Source organism: Centruroides sculpturatus, unplaced genomic scaffold (assembly GCF_000671375.1).
Source record: "Centruroides sculpturatus isolate CEXI.00-Female unplaced genomic scaffold, Cexi_2.0 scaffold2298, whole genome shotgun sequence".
In the NCBI taxonomy this organism is placed as follows: domain Eukaryota; kingdom Metazoa; phylum Arthropoda; class Arachnida; order Scorpiones; family Buthidae; genus Centruroides; species Centruroides sculpturatus.
This window is the reverse complement of record NW_019386387.1, coordinates 1-22,365: the sequence shown is the minus strand read 5'-3', so window position 1 is coordinate 22,365 and position 22,365 is coordinate 1. Positions and strand designations below refer to the sequence as shown.

General features: G+C 30.1%; 2 protein-coding genes across 2 annotated transcripts in view; both read right to left on the bottom strand.

Annotated features, from left to right (window-relative positions):
• Positions 1-1,616, bottom strand: part of LOC111614778 (phosphatidylinositol phosphatase PTPRQ-like) — a 30,109-nt gene extending 28,493 nt beyond the window's left edge. The window contains exon 1 of the mRNA XM_023356143.1: positions 1,413-1,616. Within this exon, the coding sequence (XP_023211911.1) occupies positions 1,413-1,476 (64 nt within the window). The 5' untranslated portion in view covers positions 1,477-1,616. The remainder of the gene's footprint in view (positions 1-1,412) is intronic.
• Positions 1,617-3,540: 1,924 nt separating this feature from the next.
• Positions 3,541-22,348, bottom strand: LOC111614777 (receptor-type tyrosine-protein phosphatase T-like). Its single transcript, XM_023356141.1, has 22 exons — positions 21,330-22,348; positions 21,107-21,213; positions 20,724-20,919; positions 20,497-20,593; positions 19,733-19,982; positions 18,377-18,419; positions 13,933-14,051; positions 13,821-13,857; positions 13,648-13,745; positions 13,415-13,531; positions 13,097-13,245; positions 12,493-12,628; positions 12,260-12,409; positions 11,382-11,481; positions 10,300-10,373; positions 9,460-9,559; positions 8,503-8,576; positions 6,951-7,085; positions 6,598-6,735; positions 4,147-4,304; positions 3,884-4,019; positions 3,541-3,811 (listed from the first exon to the last, which is right to left on the bottom strand). Exons 1-22 carry the CDS (start codon positions 21,424-21,426, stop codon positions 3,737-3,739), a joined length of 2,586 nt encoding a protein of 861 aa, XP_023211909.1. The 5' UTR covers positions 21,427-22,348; the 3' UTR covers positions 3,541-3,736.
• Between the last annotated feature and the right edge of the window lie 17 nt (positions 22,349-22,365).

The window sequence follows — 22,365 nt, the reverse complement described above, 5'->3', positions numbered from 1 at the left end:
TGAGAAAAAAAAAATGTATATGCCTAATCCCGAAACTCTTGCAGAGTACTAAAATCAATCTTTCTTGAAATATATACATTTAGCTTATAGGTAAATTCGGTTATTGCAGTTACTGATTTAATACTATAATTCCGATTATTGCTTCAAAAATCGAGTTATTGCGGCTTTCTGCATCAAATGAAAGTTTTCATTCAGTCTTTTTTACATCGAAATGTGTTGGATTCTAGGTTTTTTGTTTTTATTTTACAGTACAATGCATTTTGATAGCAAAGAAGAAATTCACATTAAAAGAACTTTATGAAATGTTTCGTGTCCGTGGATCTATTAAGCAAAAGGAAATGTTGAACATTCAATAAAAATGCGCCGAGGAACAGAAAATACAGTAATCGAGTCATATACCAAAAGAAGGAATTTTTAAAGGAAAAAGTCTCCTACATTCTTTTTCTGAAAAATAACTCTTATGTATTTTGTTTAATAATAATAATGTTTTAAAACTTAAAGCTGCATTTAATTTATTACCTTTTTCCTTAATACATTGAATATTAAAAATTACACTAGTTATTTATTTATGCGTGTATTAAACTACACGCATATATAAATAATTAGTGTAAGTTTTAATATATAATATTTTAATTATAATTTTAGAAAATTCTTGGAATAAATCTCCTATTTCCCATATGTTATTCTTCTCGATTATCGCGGTGTTTTTCCTGGAAACATTAAGGGATTTGTCTGTATTTAGAGACTAAAAGTGATGTCATTTCAATGAATTTGTTTAGTGATGGTTGTGATGATTCATCGATGTGACACGGGCTTTTAATTATATATATTAAATTAGAGAAATGCTTAAAAATTAACAAGAAAATACATTAATATTTTAGAAGATTTTCACGTTGAAATACTTTTAAAATTATGTTTAACGTACATATAAATCACGTAATACAAAAGCATTTATAAACACGTGAATTTCTTTTGTTTAATATCCAGAGACTATTAATTAAAATTGGATCGAATTTTAAAAACAAAATATTGATTTAGAACAAAAATATAGATGTAAAATATTCCATTATTTGTATAAATAAGTTCAATCTTTTAATATTGAAAGTTTCTTTTCGTTGGAAATCATGTTTATAATCATCGCGTAATCTTGATTTAATTCTCAGAAAAAATTATACTAATATGTTACTTGTTCAAATGATTATAATTAAATAAATAATTGCATAATTTTGTTTATTTAAAATAACGTCATTCAAATTCAATTTCTAGTCTCATTTAATATCTATTAAATGCATTTCACAATTACATTGATAACATAAAAAGCAATATTATAATTATACAAAAGAGAAAATAAAATAAAAACAATTATAAAACTGAATAGAATAGCAGATAATTATATGTTATATAATACTTACGTGAAACAGAAACTTGAAAACAGATCATAAGTATCGCAAAATTGAAGAAATTTGCCATTCTCATAGGCAGATTGTTACTAAAATCAGAAATATTTAATTAAACCTTTCAATGTTCTGAATAATTCTAAAAATTCTTTGAAAGATGTCATTTTCCTGCGGAAAAGAAGGTGCAACGAGGAATAAAATGCATGCTAAAACCGGATATATAGATGTAAAGGGAGGAAGTAAATGGAGGAAATACGCAAATGGCATCATCTCGTGAAGTCTGATAAGAATTTTCGTTAAAAAAAAAATATATATATCGTTTACCTTATCTCCACGGTATAAAATTTAAATCTCTTAATTAAATTTAAAACGTTTTCAGTTTTTAATAATTTGAATTCGACTATTTAATCTTTTTAACGTTACAAATAACTAACTTTCTTACAAGAAACAAGATAACTATAACTTTCATTTTTTTAAAAGGAGCAAACCATTCTATACCACACTTTCCATTATTCTAAATATATAAAATTACTTGTCCTGTCTGACTGACTGAGTCAGCGATTCATCATCACCCAGAGCCAACCGCTGCACCTAAAGAGGTGAAATTTGGTACACAGGGTACGTCATGAAAACGCACACTAAGAAGGGATGTTTCGAAATTTCCCCGCGGGGGGAGAGGGAGAGGATTAAGGCTTAACCTGAAGGCTTTTACTGTAATAATTTAGATGCGATTTTTTGTTTTCAATTAAGTTCAGTTTTCATTGAGTACTTTGGTGTATTAAATTGATAACATTTCAGACATTGTTATAGTTTGTTTGATTATCGGCAATTCTCATCATTCTCAGAGGTAGGTATTATATAACAATTACTATGGTTGTTGAAATACTGAATATAAATGGGGTTTGCTTGCAAAACCTCCGCGGGCGAAGTCGAAAGTAAAAATATATCTAAAAATTTCTCTCTCATTAATGTATTGTATTGAATTGAACCACAATAATGATACTTTTATAAATATAATTTATTTTATTAACATATTTTTATATGCATCTAACATCTTAATATACAGTATATTTATACTTTAACTTTCAAGATAGACTCAAAGCTGAGAAATACAAGAAAATTTTGCCAATAAAATGTATTTCGCTTTAGTTTTTAAAAATCTCTCAACACTCGCTTTTTCAACACCAATTTCACCATTGATGACCCGATTTGCAATGGAAAGTATGGTAAAAAGCGTGGAATTTCATTATCTCTGACATAAGCCACGAATGCATATACTTGTACACACATCTTCGAGTACAAAAAACTACTGTAAAACACCCAAATATGAAATCAATTGTTGATAAGTAGCTATAGCGAAACAAAATAAATCGCTTTAACGGTAGTGTCAGTTGTCTGCAACTGACACTACCGTTAAAGCGAACATATATTCGACTTATTCGTCGAATGTATGTTACATTAGTTTGTGACGCAACTAACCTTGTTTAATATGAATAAAATAATTTAATTTAAAAATACAAATTATTTTAAAAATTAAATGAATTATTTAAATATTTAAAACATTCGAGTGAATAGTAATAATATTTTAATTTCGTATTAATATTTTTAGTTTTGTAATTCAGCCATTTTGTCAATTCTTTTGTTCGCAATCAACCAGATTCATAAGAAATATGTTAAATATTAAAAGCATATTTTATTAAGAATTCAATCAGAAAGTAAATAGAAAAAAGTACTTCGATAACTTTTCCTTTATTATATATTGATTTTATTTACATAACAAATATAACATAGTAAAAATGGAGAACAAAAATCTGTGGATTTTTAAAGTAAAAATGCTGCTCTTGGTTATTAAATAAATATTAACAAATGATCTTGTTTATCAATTATTAGCAATAAACATTTTCAAAGATCAAAATTCTAAACATTATATATGTTGCAGTCAAAACCCGTTTTTAGTTAGTACACGTTTTGACAAGTTGAAACTAGTTTATACTGGATGTCTCTGATAAAACTCGTTTTGTCTAGTTAAAAGTAGAATTTACTGTTAGTCAAAAATGAATTTGAGTTAAAACTAGTTTTAACTAGACAAAAGGGGTTTTATCAAAGACATCCAGTTTAAACTAGTTTCAACTTGTTAAAACGCGTTCTAACTAAAAATGGGTTTTGACTGCAATATATATATAACAATTATACACATCTATAATAATGTAAAAATCCTAATAAAATCTTTATTGTATTGTGCATTAGTTTTACTGAGGCAACTTCAACAAGAGACCAAAAATCATTATTTAATTTTAAGTTTCTATTGACTTCAAGTTATTCTGTAACGCTGCTTTACTTTATTGAAAATTTGCATACGTTTCAAAAGAATCTAGATATGTTAACGCAACTTGATGACAGTAAATGTATTGACCCTGAAAAGTAAAAAACACTTTAATATTCATGGAATAATTTAATTATATTTTAAAATAAAAGTTTTTAATTACCACATCTTCAATGAATTGAGGTCGATTAGCACGGATACTTCTAACAGCAAAGAATACGTCCACTTCTTGTTCGTGTTTTATCTTATCGCAAATAAATACAGATCCGCAATATAATCCACAAGCACGTACGCCGTTCCTACATTTTATATAAAATAAATGCTTAACCTAGGATTTCTACAACCTTGTTTTAATGTAAAATGTAACTATTGCTTACGTATTCGTAAATTAAAAGTAATATATTGAAAATAGTGATTTATACTTACAAACATTGAACAATGACGGTGGTGGTTGCAGAATTTTGTTGCCATCTTTCTACTTTTTCGATTAAGCGCAATAATATGTCGGATGACGTGGGCAATGTGTTACTCGACGACCATCCTGTCAAATGAAATTGCTTCATGACTTTTGTATCTGTCTCTTCCTAGCAACAAATAAAGTTCAATATTAGTTTTGCATTCTTAAAATAAGAATTATACTTTCGGTTTATTTTAATAGTTTTAAATAAAACTGAAAGATAATTTTAAGTTAAGCTAGTTAAATTAATTTATGACACAGACCAATTCTTTATTAGATAAAAAAAATTGAGGTAAATGTGTTGCTGGGATTATCAATAATTAATAAAGAATTATTAGAATTATGGTTTTGTGTGTGTTATCAACTTCATCTTTCTCACTTTTGCACCTAGTTCTTCATCAATTAAAACTAATAAAAAATTAGGTAAAACCAGAACTAAGATTAATAACGAAATAAGATGTGAAATAATATAGAAAAATACACGCACAATTATTACTATTGTAGCATATCATTTCAAGTCAATTGGTGCATTCCGTTGGCATGACGGTTAACTGAAACTGACGGACAACAGAAGTTTTACTGCAACATATATTTGAATTTAAAAAATCTATTGCATGACTTTTATATATATGTGACCGTTGGGTCGGTATCTCTTCGATACCACATCAGGATGACACCACTGTATCCTTAGGTCGATACAGAGACCACAAGTTCGCGCGAGCGGTTACGTATGAGTTTTGGACCCGGAATGGAGTGAACGGAGAGAAGAACGGAAGAAACTGCACTCAAAGATGGTTTAACCATAAATAACCGTTTATTTATATTAAATCTAAGTTAGTTATACATCAGAATTTAAGGTTACAAAGTTAGTATTTGCTAAATATAAGTTACGTGAATCGCGTTTATTATTGATGTTTTCCTCAATTCCGTTTTCTAGTTACAATCGAGTTCGCGATTAGATTACGCGGAGAGAGAGAGAGCGTACAATAGTGCGCGGGCAGAATAAATATCTTAACCTATACTGGTGATCGGGTAATAAAGTTCCAAGTCCGTGGTTTTCCGAAGTAGTTCTCTTGACGTTCGTTGATGTTCTAAAGTTCAGTCGGCGAGGAAACATACAGGTACAGTTCTCGGAGTTGATCTCGGCGGGAGATGGACGTGTCGCACACACACAATCAATTCATAACTTCCACGATCTTATTCATCGTGCCTGTCCTTTTTATATTAAGTCCTCTTTTCGGGCCTTTTCCCGATTTCGTCAGGGATGACGATCTCCTTGTACCAATGAGGTGACGGGTGACACAGAGATGTACTCATCTCAACAAGGAACCCAACTCGTGGGAATCGAGGTTTAACCAGATTTTATCGATTTTATTTTTCCCTTTTCTCTTTTATTTTATTTTTTTAATAACTCGTTCCGTCTTTATAGAGTTGCATTTAAAGTTTAAGTAAAATTTATAAAAGTTTAAAGTTTATAACACGAAATTTCTGATCCTCACATATAGATTACAACAAACAGAATAGAAAATTCGTTAAAAATTAATCGTTGAAATGGCAACGTGTTTACTTCAGTCAACTCAAAATAATGATGATGTGAGACTCAGCATAATTTACATACATAATTAAATCACAACATAACCTTCTAACTATACCATCTTGTCGGATAACTGTCAACTTTTGCACCTGAGAGTTAATTAATTGATTGTTAAGTTCTCAGCAGCTAAGTGACGCTTTCTCATAATATCCCAACCTACTGTCTCGAGTTCATCAGTTGAATATAACAAGAAATCGAAAAAGTTATCAGTCGTCGGCTGTTCTTCCGAAAGTGCAGTTGTCACCCGGTTTTACTATACACATCGCTTCCGGTTCTTTCACCTTCTCGTTTACCTAAGTGAACTTTCCTGATCATCTACGGAATTAGTGAGTGCCAATCTTGGATTGACATCGCCGCCGAATATCTCATAGGACTATCTCGTCTCCTCGCCACCGAACTTTCTGACTCCGGCCAACGAAGTTGCTTCAGCCTACGGAAATCCACCGTTATGTCAGGTATCTATCATTCGTTAAGGCATGGATATAATTATATATACCGTTAACACTTAGACCCCAGGGGTCCATGTATTTTTCTTTAAATTTTTCCTCAAATAAACTAGGTCGTTCCGTTATCCTAGTCTCAGCGTGAGTCACTTCCGGTGACCTGCCTCTCACTCCATCCCGCCCGATCGCCTGCACACGCGGCCGCTCGCGTGACCGAATCAACACGACGTCTCGGCTTCCGTGTCAATCGGGACACGGTGGTGTCAGTCCTGACAGGGCACTAAAGAGGTGCTCACCCCCGGTCACAATTTGTACAGGATAGATTATTTTATCAGATGATTTAGAAATTACTTTGAACGTCTACAATAAAATATCAAGCATACCTGATTAGAAATATTTCTTAATTCAAAGGTTCTGACTATAATATCGCCGAGTGTTTCTTCGGAGACTTTTTTAACCTCAACGTCTTCATAAGTTTCTGTACTTTCTGGCCAATATTGCATGCAGGTCTGTAAAGTAAACTACTGTATTTGAATTTTAAAAAATATATTTAATTAAACCTAACAAAATTCAATTTAAATATGAGTAATATAGAACACAATGGGTCTAAATGGCAGTCATATAAGATTTACCTGTTTAAGTACCATCATTTCATTAAATTAAACTGGATATTTTAGGAAATGTCACTTAGACCCCTTGTGCTCTATATTACTCATATATTATATTGATTTAATACCTCGTCAATTGAATCTAATTCGTTTAAAAGTACAATAGTAGAAGTTTTAGAAGAGAAAGCCATCCTCCAGAAATCTGATACGGTTTTCTGCAATGGAATTTGTGTGACTAGAAACGCATGTTTTTCTTTATATCCCTAAATGAAAACAAAAATAACTGTAGACTATAGAAATTTCAGTTAAAATACAAAAAACACTTGAAATTAAAATATAACAAATATTTTTTTTCAACGAAACTTGTCGCAATTTTACAGATACTGTAATCAATAAGAACAATACAAAAAAATATAACACAATGTCCTTACGTTCTTTTCCAATATTTTAAAATGCATAATACCAAAAGTACTGTAAAAATTGGAAAAAAAAATTAGTGTCAGACTTTGCAACTTAATATTAATTAGTTTCAACTGCCCTGGGAGTAATTAGTAGTGGCCCTTCTTGGAAAGATCTGTAATCATCTGGCAATATTACTTCCCACCCCAGTCAGGTGTAAATCTGTTTTTTGGGAAGCCGGCATGGCGCAGGAGGGAACCCAAAAGAAATAGGAAACAGATGAGAAAGAATGAATTAGTAGAATAAACGAGAGAAGAAGGAAGAAAAAGAAAAAGACTCTCGAGCAGTCTGGATACTAAAACTGGAAGTAAATACAGGAATTATAGGGCTTCTGATGAAGTACTGTACAACGCTCTTCAGGATTGCTCATTACAATTGTAAGAAATAAAAAATATTTAATATGTATATAAAGAAACATTTCAAAAGACTACGAGTATATATACTATATATATATATATATCAGGGTTGAGCAAGCAAGAGTTCAGTGGGAGCCGAAATGTAGGTTTTGCAAAATACATGAGAGCCGCAGTTCTGTACTTTTTTATTCTGTACTGCAGTTCTGTACCGTGATTATTGAAACAAATATTAAATTTTTTTAAATAAACATATTTTCACAAAATTGTGGGTATAAAATTGTAAAAATAATAATAAAAAGCAGAAATTAACACTTTCAGCAGGAGTCACATGTAACTCAAAAAGAGCCACATTTGCCCATGGTATGTATATATATATAATTTTAATTCATTTCTTAAATTCAATTAGAAATAATTAAAATATTTAATATAAAAAATGCTTCTTGGCCTTGGTATAATTAAATTAATTAAAAATCTACTAATGTGAGATAGATAATAAGGACCGATAAGTGTGATAAGTCCTTATTATCTTAAACCTCACATTAGTAGATTTTTAATTAATTTAAAATGTTTAATGTTTTACATTTATACAGTAGTAAAATATTTAATTATAAATTATATAAGAGAATAATTTCAAAATTGTTTTACAAAATGGAATTAATGAGAAAGCCATCCGGTAATGAAGGTAGTACATTCAAATTAGAATCTTGTTAAAGATAAAATCAAAATTAAAATGGATACAATTATAGAATTTTTCCGAAAATGGTATTAGTGCATAAATTGTTTAAATCAAAATATAATTACTTTTTAAATACAATATTATTCAACTAGAATTAACATTTCACTATAATGCTTAAAATATACTTACATCGACATAGACGGCATTAATGTATAAAGATTCTGTATTTCCTTTAACTCTCAAGATTGGAAGTGAACGATCAGCTAAAATAAAATTCCACTTGTTACTTATATATTTACAATTTCGTCTATTTTAAATTTATTTTTGTGAAAAAAATCATCAAGATTTTTAAAAATTCGTAATATACGACTATTTTTATTTTATTTTTCCTTTTTTTTCTTGCTATTTTCGCTCTAAGAACACTAAGAGCTTTATTTTTAATCATTTTCATTAAGAATTCAGCAACTTGGTTTTCTATCTAAACCTGCCACGTGTAAAAAAATATTCAACAATTAATAATTTAATAAAATTAATTTAATTAAGGTTATTCACATATTTTCCGTAATAGATACTGCCTACTTAAGGCCAGGTATTCATCAATTTTTGTCACGATGCCGCCTCATTTACAATGTCTAGATTTCTACGCTAGATAATGCCGCTAAAATGTCTTAAGATCACTATATGTACAATATTCTACAAAATGATTCCAAGAGGCTCACCGTGTCCAGAATCTTAACTGTACCCGTGGAGCATAAAAAACTTACCATTGCCAAAAGGAGATATAACATTTTGCAGTTACTTTTATTTCATACAACAATATTTTATATAATAGTGTAGAGTGTATTAAATTTGCATTCTAGCTAAATGATTGTTCAATAACAGTCATAGTGATGTTGTTTGTATTGAAATTAAAATAATAATTAAATTAAAATGTAAAAAACTAATAATCATATCAAAATAACTTTTTGCTTTCCTTATTAATTGTAAACAAGCGTGTGCAACTATGGAGTGAAGTGGTCTTTCCGAAAACTGTACTATAAAATTCAAAGTTTTTATTATGCAGTTTTCGTTATTTCTTATTTATGTTTTATAAAAATATTTAATGGCAAATAAAAACGAAACATTCTTACAATAAATAATACTTACGTGGAATAATCTTATCACTTCTATTTTTCCCAAGATTAGATGGATGTAATGCAGTTAGACAATCGGTTGTTTTCAATAATGGACATATTTTCGACAGTTTCTATAAAAAGTAACCTATTAATCTTTATGAAATTTCTATTTCTATTTATAATTTTTTAAATATAGATAAAAGCTTAGATTTTAAAATATAATGAATTAGCTGAAAATGCAAAGTATTCGTAAATTGTTTACAAAATAGTTTTATTATAAACTGAATGCTCACGTCAAACAACATAATTACCCCCTGAAAACTGTTAGACGGAGGCNGTATTAAAAAAAATATATATAAACATTTTTCATCACTTCAAAAATTCGCTTTTTTTTAGATGAAAAACACAATTCCGAGTAAAATATTAAGAATTACATGCATTATTATATTAATTATTAATCATTTTAATAATATTTTAAAATCAAAATTCATATTCATTAAAATATATAGACCAACAAGCTAATTTTAGAAAAGAATTCTGTACAGCTTTCAAAATAGTATGAAATGTTTTGTAATTACTATGTTAATTAGTGTTGCTAGAAAATCGATTTTCATTAGTAAAAATAACATAAAATATCACATAATAGTTACAGTTTTAAATACAATTTATTCGAAAGGAGTAAAATTCATAATGAAAAATAATTTGTTAAAGTTTAACAAAAACAAACAAAAGTAAAATGGATACAATTATAGAATTTTTCCGAAAATGGTATTAGTGCATAAATAGTTTAAATCAAAATATAATTACTTTTTAAATACAATATTATTCAACTAGAATTAACATTTCACTATAATGCTTAAAATATACTTACATCGATATAGACGGCATTAATGTATAAAGATTCTGTATTTCCTTTAACTCTCAAGATTGGAAGTGAACGATCAGCTAAAATAAAATTCCACTTGTTACTTATATATTTACAATTTAGTCTATTTTAAATTTATTTTTGTGAAAAAAATCATCAAGATTTTTAAAAATTCGTAATATACGACTATTTTTATTTTATTTTTCCTTTGTTTTCTTGCTATTTTCGCTCTAAGAACACTAAGAGCTTTATTTTTAATCATTTCCATTAAGAATTCAGCAGCTTGGTTTTCTATCTAAACCTGCCACGTGTAAAAAAAAAATGTTCAACAATTAATAATTCAATAAAATTAATTTAATTAAGGTTATTCACATATTTTCCGTAATAGCTACTGCCTACTTAATGCCGGGAATTCACCAAATTTTGTCATAATTTCACCTCATTTACAATATCTCGATTTCTGTTTTTGAAATTATGACAAGCTGTTTTAGACTGTACGTAGATTATCACAGTTTTTACGCTAGGTAATGCCACTAGAATGTCTTTAAGCTCACCGTGTCTAAAATCTTAACTGTACCTGTTTTTGGAGGTCTTCGAATGTCAGGCTCTGCCTGTTCGACTCGATCAAAAACATTATGCACAGCTATTTTTTCACACCACTTTATACGGAGATAGTGGCACATAAAAAACTTACCATTGCAGAAAAGAGATAAAATATTTTTCAGTTGCTTTTATTTTATAAAACAATATCTTAATATATTATGTTTAATAGTGTAGAGCGTGTTATATTTATATTCTCGCTAAATGATTGTTCAATAACAAAGTCATAGTGATGTTGTTTGTATTGAAATTAAAATAATAATTAAATTAAAATGTAAAAAACTAATAATCATATCAAAATAACTTTTTGCTTTCCTTATTAATTGTAAACAAGCGTGTGCAACTATGGAGTGAAGTGGTCTTTCCGAAAACTGTACTATAAAATTCAAAGTTTTTATTATGCAGTTTTCGTTATTTCTTATTTATGTTTTATAAAAATATTTAATGGCAAATAAAAACGAAACATTCTTACAATAAATAATACTTACGTGGAATAATCTTATCACTTCTATTTTTCCCAAGATTAGATGGATGTAATGCAGTTAGACAATCGGTTGTTTTCAATAATGGACATATTTTCGACAGTTTCTATAAAAAGTAACCTATTAATCTTTATGAAATTTCTATTTCTATTTATAATTTTTTAAATATAGATAAAAGCTTAGATTTTAAAATATAATGAATTAGCTGAAAATGCAAAGTATTGGTAAATTGTTTATTATAAACTGAATGCTCACGTCAAACAACATAATTACCACCTGAAAACTGTTAGACAGAGGCAATAAAAAAATCCTTATGTAAAAACATTTTAATATTTAATAGCTTAAATACTTTTAAGATGTTTTGAAACGTTTATTACGCATTTTATGGATTATAATAAATATTAATTATTATAACTGTATATTGATGTATCGATTGTATATATTGGTGTACGAACTATAATTAATAATAGAATAGTGTACTAAAGTCGTTATTAAGCTTGTTTTTATACAGGCCGATATATTTTAAATAAAAAATTAAAAACATTTTATAGTAAAACTTTTCAGGATTTATCCATAAAATTTGTTTTAAATAAATTTAATAAAATTAAACATAAAGTAAAAAAAATAATAGCATTTAGAACAACATAAGCTTTGAATTAATGTTTCCGATTTAAAATCAAAATATAATAATTATATTTAGATATTTAGCTTGTTTAATTGCTTGGTGTATCGTTAATAACTCTCATAAACAAAAGTGTATAAGAGTATAGAATTGAGGTCATTTCAAATTAACTTCTCATTAATTCAAATAGGTTCAATAACAGTCTGTGATGTTATTGAACCTATTTGATATTAAAAAATCTGTAAAATATGCACAAAATTACCTCAAATTGTACGTGAAACTGAGTAAGACTAGTTTTGGGATCGACTTTTTTTAAACGATTAAGAGTGGGAATAAACTCTGAACAAGTAATTGACGTTTTTTCTGTACATAACGCTTCGATTAAACACTGACACGCCAGGTAATATTGATCCTATAAATAGAAATTAGTGACCGTGGTTAAAATTTTATAATAAAGAATTCTATTAGAAAACAAACACGATATAGAATAAATACCATCGTTTCCACCATATTAATTCTCTGTTGTCTCATTATATGCAATTGTGAAAGCAGATCTACTTGATTTTCGGCCGCTGCCATATCCAACATGCTATCTATTAAAATTAATGTTCCAGTTCGTCCAATTCCGGCACTAAAAGAATAAGTACGTTTATTAATATAAATGAAGTAAAAAGTTGTTATTCAATTCGTTACCTTGTTTATTATTGTGTGTAAAAAACTGCAAATTTAAAATGCACGATGCACGAAATTCTTTGAAATTCAATTACTTGAACTAGTTTTTGTAAGCTAATTATAATTTTTATGGTCGCGTTGACTTAACAGAGCATCAAATAAGGGAGATTTATAAGGGATTTTTATTACAGAACATCATCATCCAGGGTGCATAGTGACAAGACTCGCTATAACATTCGCTGAGATTTTGTGAAACCTTCCATTGATTTATAATTACTAATTTCGTTAAACATTTTGAACGTTTACTAATATACTATTTGTATATAAGATAAATATTTATTTTAACTCGTTATTATATTTTTATTTATTTTAAATTGTAATTTCTTAATCTACTTAATCAAATTATTATTTCTTATATTTCTCTTACCTGCAATGAAACACAATTGGACTTTTGTCTTTGGGCTTATAAGTTCTTGTTTTTAATATAAAATTACTAACTGCTATTGCATACATTGGAACACCGTGATCTGGCCATGTAGTAAAGTGAAATTGCTTAATTTCTCGAACTTCGTTTTCCTGTGAAATAAATACAGCTTCGTCTTAAATACAATAAACAGCTACTTATAAGTGCATGGCATTCGTTGATGTATATGATTATATTTGAAAATCTGTATAAGATAGGCCAGGTAATAACTATAGATTTAAAGATCATATCAAGATGGATGTAATATTACTTTTTATTTACCTTGCTAACGTGGAATGTTCGAATAACATAATCAGCAAATATCTCGGAATTCAATAATGTCACAGTCACGGAACCAAATGTCCCTCTCGAATCCGCCCAATATTTTTCACACTTTGTCTAATTAAAACATAAAAAAACATCAAATACATTATAAATACCACAAATTTAATTTAAAATAAAAAAATAAAATCAAAAATTAAATAACAGTTTTATAAAGGAAAGAATTGAGCGACCTTTCCATTTTCTACTAAATTCGTTGATATGATTATTTTGCAGACTTTTTCCTGCCAAATCATTCTCCAAAAGTCGTTAACAGTTAAAGGTTTGGGACCTTCGATTTAAATTAAATAAAGATCTTTAGCATTTTATGAATTAATTAAACACTTTATAATCGTAAATTTTTTACCTTGAGTAGCGATGTATCTTTTGGAAGATTTATATCCCTATTAATTAAATTTTAAAAAATGTATGTATACTAGCAAGGTTTCGTTCATAAATACTATTTTGAAGCTACTCACATCTATATAATTTGCATTGATATAATCGGAATACGGGTCGTCTGGTAACTTCTCTAAAATAACTCGCGTGGAATCATCTAAAATTTTTATATTTAGAAATAAAATAAGTTTTGGGGATACTATAGATTACCACCTACGGAATTTCGGGACTTTGAGTATATATCTTTACTAAGGGGACCGAGAGGAGTTCAACGATACCCTACTTTTAGACCGGAGACGAAAAATAAGAAAATTATCATACTTTTTTCCGGCGATCGCGAGATGATTGGGAGTCGAGTCACTCTCTCCGCTAAGCCTATCGCGTGTTTAACAGGCAGTTCGGCAAGTCGGCCATATATACCTTTAACATCTTACCACTGTGATTGCAGTTGGAGTTAAGTCCTTTTCGCCTGATCCGCGCTCCTCGATCTCGAGGTGTACGGTCCCTCAGCCTCCGACACGCTCGCTATCGCTCGCGGTCGGCTAGTACTACGCGCCGCTTTCGCTGCTTGTCCAACAAACCTAACCTACATGACCTTTACCGCTAGATGGCGGCAAAATCTGAAATGGCGTAAAATGCACTGTGAAAGACAAGAAANCACTCTTTTTATCCCTTTCTAATTAAACAAAATGTAGAATATAATAACGTAGACCTTCTATACAACTTTACAACTAGAACTGTAGTTCTATCTGCAATAGAAGCTGAGATAATCCGATTTTTAGGATAGGGAAAAATTTGCTGATGCACCAATGAATAGCCCATCCTGGATAATAGGTCTATATGAAATCAAGCATCGTTTACGCGAATCTGATAGTTCTTTCTGAGCTATTAGCCTGGATCACTGTTTAGTGTCAACCTGTATTTATCCGGATTTTCAAATATACGCATAAATTAGCATTTTAAGCGCTGTAAACTCCAAATATACTGTAAATCAAGTTTAGACGTGCTAAGTTCGAATTATAATTTCACTAGAAATATAAGAAATATTAACAATATAATTTAAAGAATCACTGTATTTAAACAAAAATTATAATTATAATTTCAAAACTATAACATTACGAATTCTGAATGAATGTTAGAACATCAACAATGTGTGGACGGAAGATCATCACTAACGAAGTTACTATTGGAAGAGGTTAACATCCATTTTTCGATGCTCGAATCTGAATTTTGAATCCCGGATTCGGTTTATCCTGCTTCACTGTATTTATAAAATTTTAATGAAAAATTTAGAAGTTTTTAAATATCTTTCTATTTGCCTTAATAGAATTTTTTACACGTCTATCATAGGTTTGGCGAGACTTGCAATAGGAGTGATCAGGGAGAAGCATTTACAAAATTGGCAATTTTGACAACTTCATTTAGGGCAGTTTGCAACTTTGCGAACATTTTCTTGTTGGCCAATGCTACCTGAGCTACCTGAGCTACCTTTGAATATCGTTGAGAAGTCCACCATGTCTTCTTTTCGTGGACTTTGCTCCGTCCGATTGACAAAAGAGGTCTTCCTGAATGGAATAATTTGATATGCGCCTAACAAAAACAAGAACATGCGCCAATCAGCTACACTTGTTGATTTGTCGATTCGCAACATATAGTATAAATCATTCTTAACACGACCCACCAATTGGCACTCAACACTACCTGCCATGTGATGAATACGACGCAAAACAGAGTAATTCGAAGTAGGTATGAAGTCCAATAATTTTTTCTGCTTTGTCACCCAGCATGCATACAATATCTTTTACAGCAAGAATAATTAGAAATTCTTCTAACGTGTGTGGCTTTGCTGATTTAGCAAAACGGTAGCTGAGAAAATATGATGCCTTTGGCATCGCTTTGTGTTGCAAAAAACTGATGCAAACAACTTTCCCTCACTTTAAGTTCTTTGTACTTTCTTTTCAAAAAATTTAGTCGACTTATTCACGACATCCGAATGTTTATTGTGAGCTCTCTACAGAATTGATGGTTTCATGAATGGTTTGACAAAACTTCATAGAAGATAACACATTATGGATGACGGTGTTCACTATAAATCCATGTAAATCCAAATTGCAAATATAAAGCGACACATTAGTCACTCTTATGCCTTGTTTCCCATTTTCACTTCTCTCTGTCGCTTCTGGTGATTTGACTGTGTGAATACTGCGAATTTCTTTGGAATTCTCAGGTGTACCCAGAGATGATACAAGCTCAAAGGTTGGGCCTAAATACAAATATTCAACAAGAAACAAATGAGCATCAACAGAATTCACGAAGGAATGTAACCATGACTAACCAATAAGAGTATTGCAATTCCTGTATGTTACCTGTTTATTCTTTGCATTGCTGTCATCCTTTAAAATTAAGGATCCGGTTTTCAGCATTCTTTCATCTTACGAATTACAGACGTCAAAATTCATGTTTTGTACGAATACGAAATTATTTCACAAATCGTTTCCGATTCGCAAATAACAATTAGAATAAATAAACGAAAATTATCCTCACTTTATAAGTTATAAAAAAAGAGCGACACTTGTCGAAGAACGCGAATGACGGTAGCAGCAGCGAGAATTATTAGTCACAACGGCCTGCTTCAACAACGTGGACTGTACACCTACCGCAACTAACCAAATTCACGACTGAGAGGCTATGCTGCTCCACCGAGTAAAGACAGTGAATGACCGTGGGAAAATACTACAGACATAGGAATGCTCTGGTAAGCTGTCCACAATGCGCCTAATTTTCAGCTGTAATCGAGCAGGCCACACGAGAAGGAAGGGCAAATTGCACTTCCCACCACTCCCCCATACCTGCCAACTTTCCTATTGACACTCTTGTATGCAGTGTAGTTGCATTTCTTACGAGTTGCCTGCGTAGATTCAAAAAGAAATTGTCTCCTGACACAGAAGCAGGATAGACCCACTCGCTCATCATCGATATCGTCATAATTCGGAGACTCCCCTTCAGCGATGATGGCTGATCACCCGTAAAAAAACAGGGACGGTCATTTCACCCTTTGGGTCCTCGAATCCCCAACTTTCCCTTTACGTACCGCCAGAATACGCATAATCGTAGTTTAAGAATCATACATTAGAATAAAAAACCCTTGAAAACGTAGAGGAGAAGGTGGTATTATGGAACCCCATTTTCATTATATTGAATTGTAAACAAGGTATCATAACTACACCCACATTTTTTTTGTGCGAAAAGTACTGGTAACTATTAAACTAGATGTTCCTAATTGGATTTTTCGCTAGTGTAATTGTAAGTATGGTTTTTGAAGGCTTCTGTACAAAAAGTCAGAAAATAGGCTTAGGGAAAACAGGGTGGTAATATGGAACCTTACTGTATGTTTTCAAAAATTGCTTTAATGTATTCGAAAACAAATAGGAAAGTAAAAAAAAAAATGTTAAATAATTACAAAATTATTTACTCCAATGTATTTTATCAAAAGAATGCTTTTATAATAGAAAAATATGACCTCCATCAACAATATATATTCCAGAAGCTCTTTTTCGATATTCTCGGGAAGAATTGGCTTTCTACCTAGTGTCTTTTTCACAAATTGCTCCGAACAAATGACTGCTTGCAAAGAGAGTTCGGAAGAGTTGGGTTCCGTATTAAAAGCACCAATGGGGTTTGTATTTCACGCATCGCCATCTTGAATTAACTTATGTCTGTCAAGATCAAACTTTAAAAAACTTGAACATCACACAGATAAATGTACAGATAATATGTACAGTACATCTAAGTCTCCGGAACGGAATACATGCACTAGTGAACCTACAACTACACGATTTATATTTTACAAATAATTAAATTCACTTAGCATTCAAAACTTTCGAATTTCAAAAAACACAAATATGTTGATTCACTACGGACAACTGTTTAACTGAAGTGAAACGAGTTTTTCCCTTGCTATGGATGTCTGCCTTGTGCACTTCAGCCACATTCCGCTACAGTTCACCTTTATTATCAGTTTGAAATTGAGGGGTTCCATAATACCTGCAGTGGTTCCATAATACCATCTTTTCCTCTATTAATATTTTGCGATGAAGTCAGTCGCATCTTCGGAGCACATCTAATTAGTTAAATGAATCACAGTGATTTTTCCTAAGCACTGTCCATTACATCTCATCGAAACCAATAAAGGCAGCGAAAGTCTGATGTCGGCGGATGAATTCATTAATAAATCATTTAGTGGAAAATTTCTATTCACTAATTCGTTAAAAAAAACATTTCAAAATAAAGTTGTAGAGAAGTGTGAATATGTTCTAAATACCATTGACTAGCTAATATTCAATACATAGATTTAGTAAGCATAGAACAGTTAACAATTGGAAAATAGCAGAATTGAAAAATCTTTATAGCGATTAAAAATTTAAAAAAATATCAAAATGTAAATTAAACAAATAAATTTAAATATAGAATTATTTTTTGTATTATATTTATATATAGCTTATTTAAGTTATATAAATGACAAACCTGTAACTGCTTCTGTTAAGTATTTATATCCTAAGCGTTCTTCCTAAAACATTAATAATTAATATGCTAAATTAGTATTATTTATTAACATGAAGAGAATTAATGTAAAAACTATACATTAATTTAATCAATACATTTCAATTTATTTTAAAAGTTATTGAATATCTTTTTGCAACTATTCGAGTAAGTTAATCTGTGTAAATAAACTTAGTAAATTATCAGTTATAATTTTCGTAAGAAGTAAAAAGTTGTACAATACAAATTTTCTTTATTTTAACCAAATACTAAACAATACTTGTAAAATAGCTTAGTGTTAAATGGCATAAAAAAACATGTGTTAAAGCAAATAATAATAATCTTAAAGATAATATTTCATTGTAAGATTTTCTTCTTTAATTTGAAACTTTAGTTTTATTTCTATTGAAATGTAAATGACACAGAATAGATACTAAGATTTCTTTTATTATCTTCAAAGTAATAGATTCGTGTTCTTGTAAGAATTTATTAAAATGATTAAACTTCCATTACTGAAAATTTATATGACATTTATAAATTAAGTTTGCTATAGTTTCTTTATTTAAAACCAAAGTAATATCAAACAAGTTAGAATCTGCTTTTGAATGTTTGATTTCTTTCTTCAAATAATTAAGGTTATTGGTATGTAACAAATATTTCATAGTACATAAAGAATAATTATTAATTGATATTGACCTTGGGGTATGCTCAAATACCCATTTCATATTGCTTCAAAATTCCCCCGTAATTTTTAAAATTTCTAAATTTCGGGGACTATCAGAGTTTCCTAGCTGCAAGGGCTCTCTGAACTCGCCTGAATCTATTCGAAACCGACATTTTAGCAGCTGAATTTTCGAATCTTTCGTTGGTGCACAGTTTAATAGTTCTATTGTTCAGCCCTTAGGTTAGACCGAAAGTCTCCCAAAATAGTTCAAGTTCGAGGGTACCAAAAATATGGGTCCGCAAATGAGTCGACCTCCAATTCGGAGCCAGTCATTTTAAAATTTCAAGTAATAGGTCGTTTGCCGTCATGATATTCTACCAAATAATAAGATATACTTCGTTTAAATAGTCTAAAGCTTTCCCCATCTGAATCAGAGCTGATCAGCCATCTTGTATTTTTCTTGTTAATTTACAGAATAAATTTTAACTGCGTAAAATCAGCTGGTTAACTTATCTGGCAGTTCATCTCCTAAGTTTCATGCTTGTTCGATTCGCTGATAATAACTCGATAAATTAAAGTGCATTTGAAGTTTAGATTAAAACTCGTATAACTGCCCCTAAATATAAAATTCATACGGCTTAAGTTTATAATAATAATTATGTATGTAGATATCTTACCCCGTTGAATTCACTTAGTACAGCTAATCCGATTTTATATTCTTCTCCGGTAGTAAGAGGAGCGTTGTAATAACCGTTATAATGTTTTCCATCTCCTACAGTAAAGTCTATTCCAGTAGAAGATATCTCATTGGGATAAAATTTGGCAGCGACATAATCTTCTCTGGATTCGTTATAACTAAGCAATTTTTTCTCTTCTACAACTCTCTTTTTTCTTCTATTCTGTTTTTCCACCATCACGAAATATGCACTGAAATTACATATCAATGTAAATGTTATTATAAAAGCCTTTTTTCTTAAATTTTATATACAGTGCATGAATAATGATAAAATATGACATAATTTAGATGCCGGATTCCCGATTAACTGTATAGCGTAATTTTAAAATTATGATTAAAAGATACAGATTGGCATTGTGACGATGTCACAGTAAATAATTATCTTTTATTCTATTTTTGAAGCTTAATATAATATGATAAAAAATAAATGTTTATTTATTTGTCACTATATTTAATAAAATTAGATCGATAAATAAGAAACACCCAAAATATAAAGTTTAAAGCACGAATGAGTGTCGAAAGAAATCAAAATTCAGATGGAAATAATATTTTTTCCTAAACGGGATCCAAATTCATTCTTTCTTTGGATAATGTATATGGCATTTTGGGTTATAATGTCAGTCTCCCCTATTCAGTTAATATATAAAAATATGAAATACAAGTATTTTTATTATTTCAAATTAAATATCAATTAATATTACTCACCTGACAGGCCCTCCATTAAAATGAATTGGTTTTATTAAAATAACTACTGTCGTATCTGTAACATTACTAACTGTAGGTTCGACATCAATAACTGGTACTAGAATGAAAAATACAAGTAAAATTATTGATAACGATATAAACTGCATGAATTAAAATAAATTTTGCAATTATTTAAATCAAATTCGGTAGTTTGTAATTTGGATTAATATCTCGTACTGGCGACATACCAGAAACTTTTGTTGTAAACTGAAAATAAAGAGGTTTCCCGTAACCAATTTTGGTACTAGCTTCTATGGTACCATTATACTTAGTAGCTGGGTGCAAATTAATAAATGTACAGCTTCTAGTGTTAGGATTTGTTAACTTCTCTTGTGTGCTTCCTATAATACTATTATTGAAGGACTCTGCTACAGTGATGTTTATCTATAAATAATAAAATAAAATTTACTGTTTTTATTAGAATTTTTAAAAATAAATAAGAATTATTTCTCAAAGAAGAAAATAAAACAATTTAATTCCAAACGTGAAGTTTTAGGTTGTTATATTTTTAACATGTTACATACGGCAAGAATTATTGATTTAAATATATTAATAATATGAAAAAATATACCCTGTATCCAGTCAATTGTCCATTTGATCTTACGGGTAAAGACCAGATAATATCCACCGAATGTTCCGTAATATTAGCTATTTCTGTCTCTTTAGGTGGATCTGGTACTAAAATTATGAAAATAAATCTGAAAATCAACTTATTTCATAGATATTTAAGTTATATTTATATAAATAGCAAGAATTAAAGAAAAGACATAAAACAAATAATAATTTCTGTTTACCATATTCTTTTGTTTCACCACTTGTAGTGACTGTTTCACTTCCGCCATAAATGTGTTCGTTATATGCTGTGATCTTAATTATAAATATGATGAACATATAAGTAATAATGGAAAATGGTATAGATTAAAATTATATGGAAAGCTAAAGTTAGTTAAATAAGGTTGGAAACAGGAAATAAGTTATATAGACCATAGAGTTCTTTAGAATTTTGCGTGTTATTGTTATTGCTATTTTGCTTTTATCTAAGGGTTTGTTATTGGGGGCAGCTCTTTCTTGTCTGCTGGACAATACCTGCATTAATTAAAAAACATATATATATATATATATTCACACTAAAAATACCTCAGTATTTAAAATACTAAAGAATTTTTATTTCAAATGTACGGTAGTTGCCTAGTAAAGATTATTCTTGAATTTCTGGATGAAATCATTTTTCACATTTAATCGAATCTCGACTCTTATAGTAGTTTTTAAAACACAGATATAAAAATCCTCGAGAAAAGTTAAGTAAGTTATATATTTGAAATGTGAAAACCCTTGTCTTATAGTAGCTACTTGGACATGAGCTTCTAGGCTATATGGCCTCGTGGTAAAGTGTGACGTTATTCTCGTGTAATAGTAGTTGTATGCGTTTATGATAGTCGTAACGTGGGGAGTAATGCTTTCCGGGAGGTATATTTAAAAATAACTGGCCTCTGTTCAGAGATACAGACGTGGAGAAAACCCGGAAAACTCCACGTGGGCAGTCCGTCCTGGCGAGGCGCGAACCCAGAACACTGGGGAATTCTGAGTGTTTAGGGAATAAAACCGCTTGGCCACTGATGGGTGTGAAAACCTTTCGTGTACAGTACGTGTGATCCCCAGGCATTATCTAATTAGTTCTAACGAGATACAGGCAGTTTACTTACCGTGTTTCCCCGAAAATAAGACATCCGCAGAAAATAACACCTAGCACAGATTTTGCTGAATTGCGAAATATAAGACCTCCCCCTGAAAGTAAGACCTAGCGAAGTTTTTTTTAGTCGTAACGGTCAT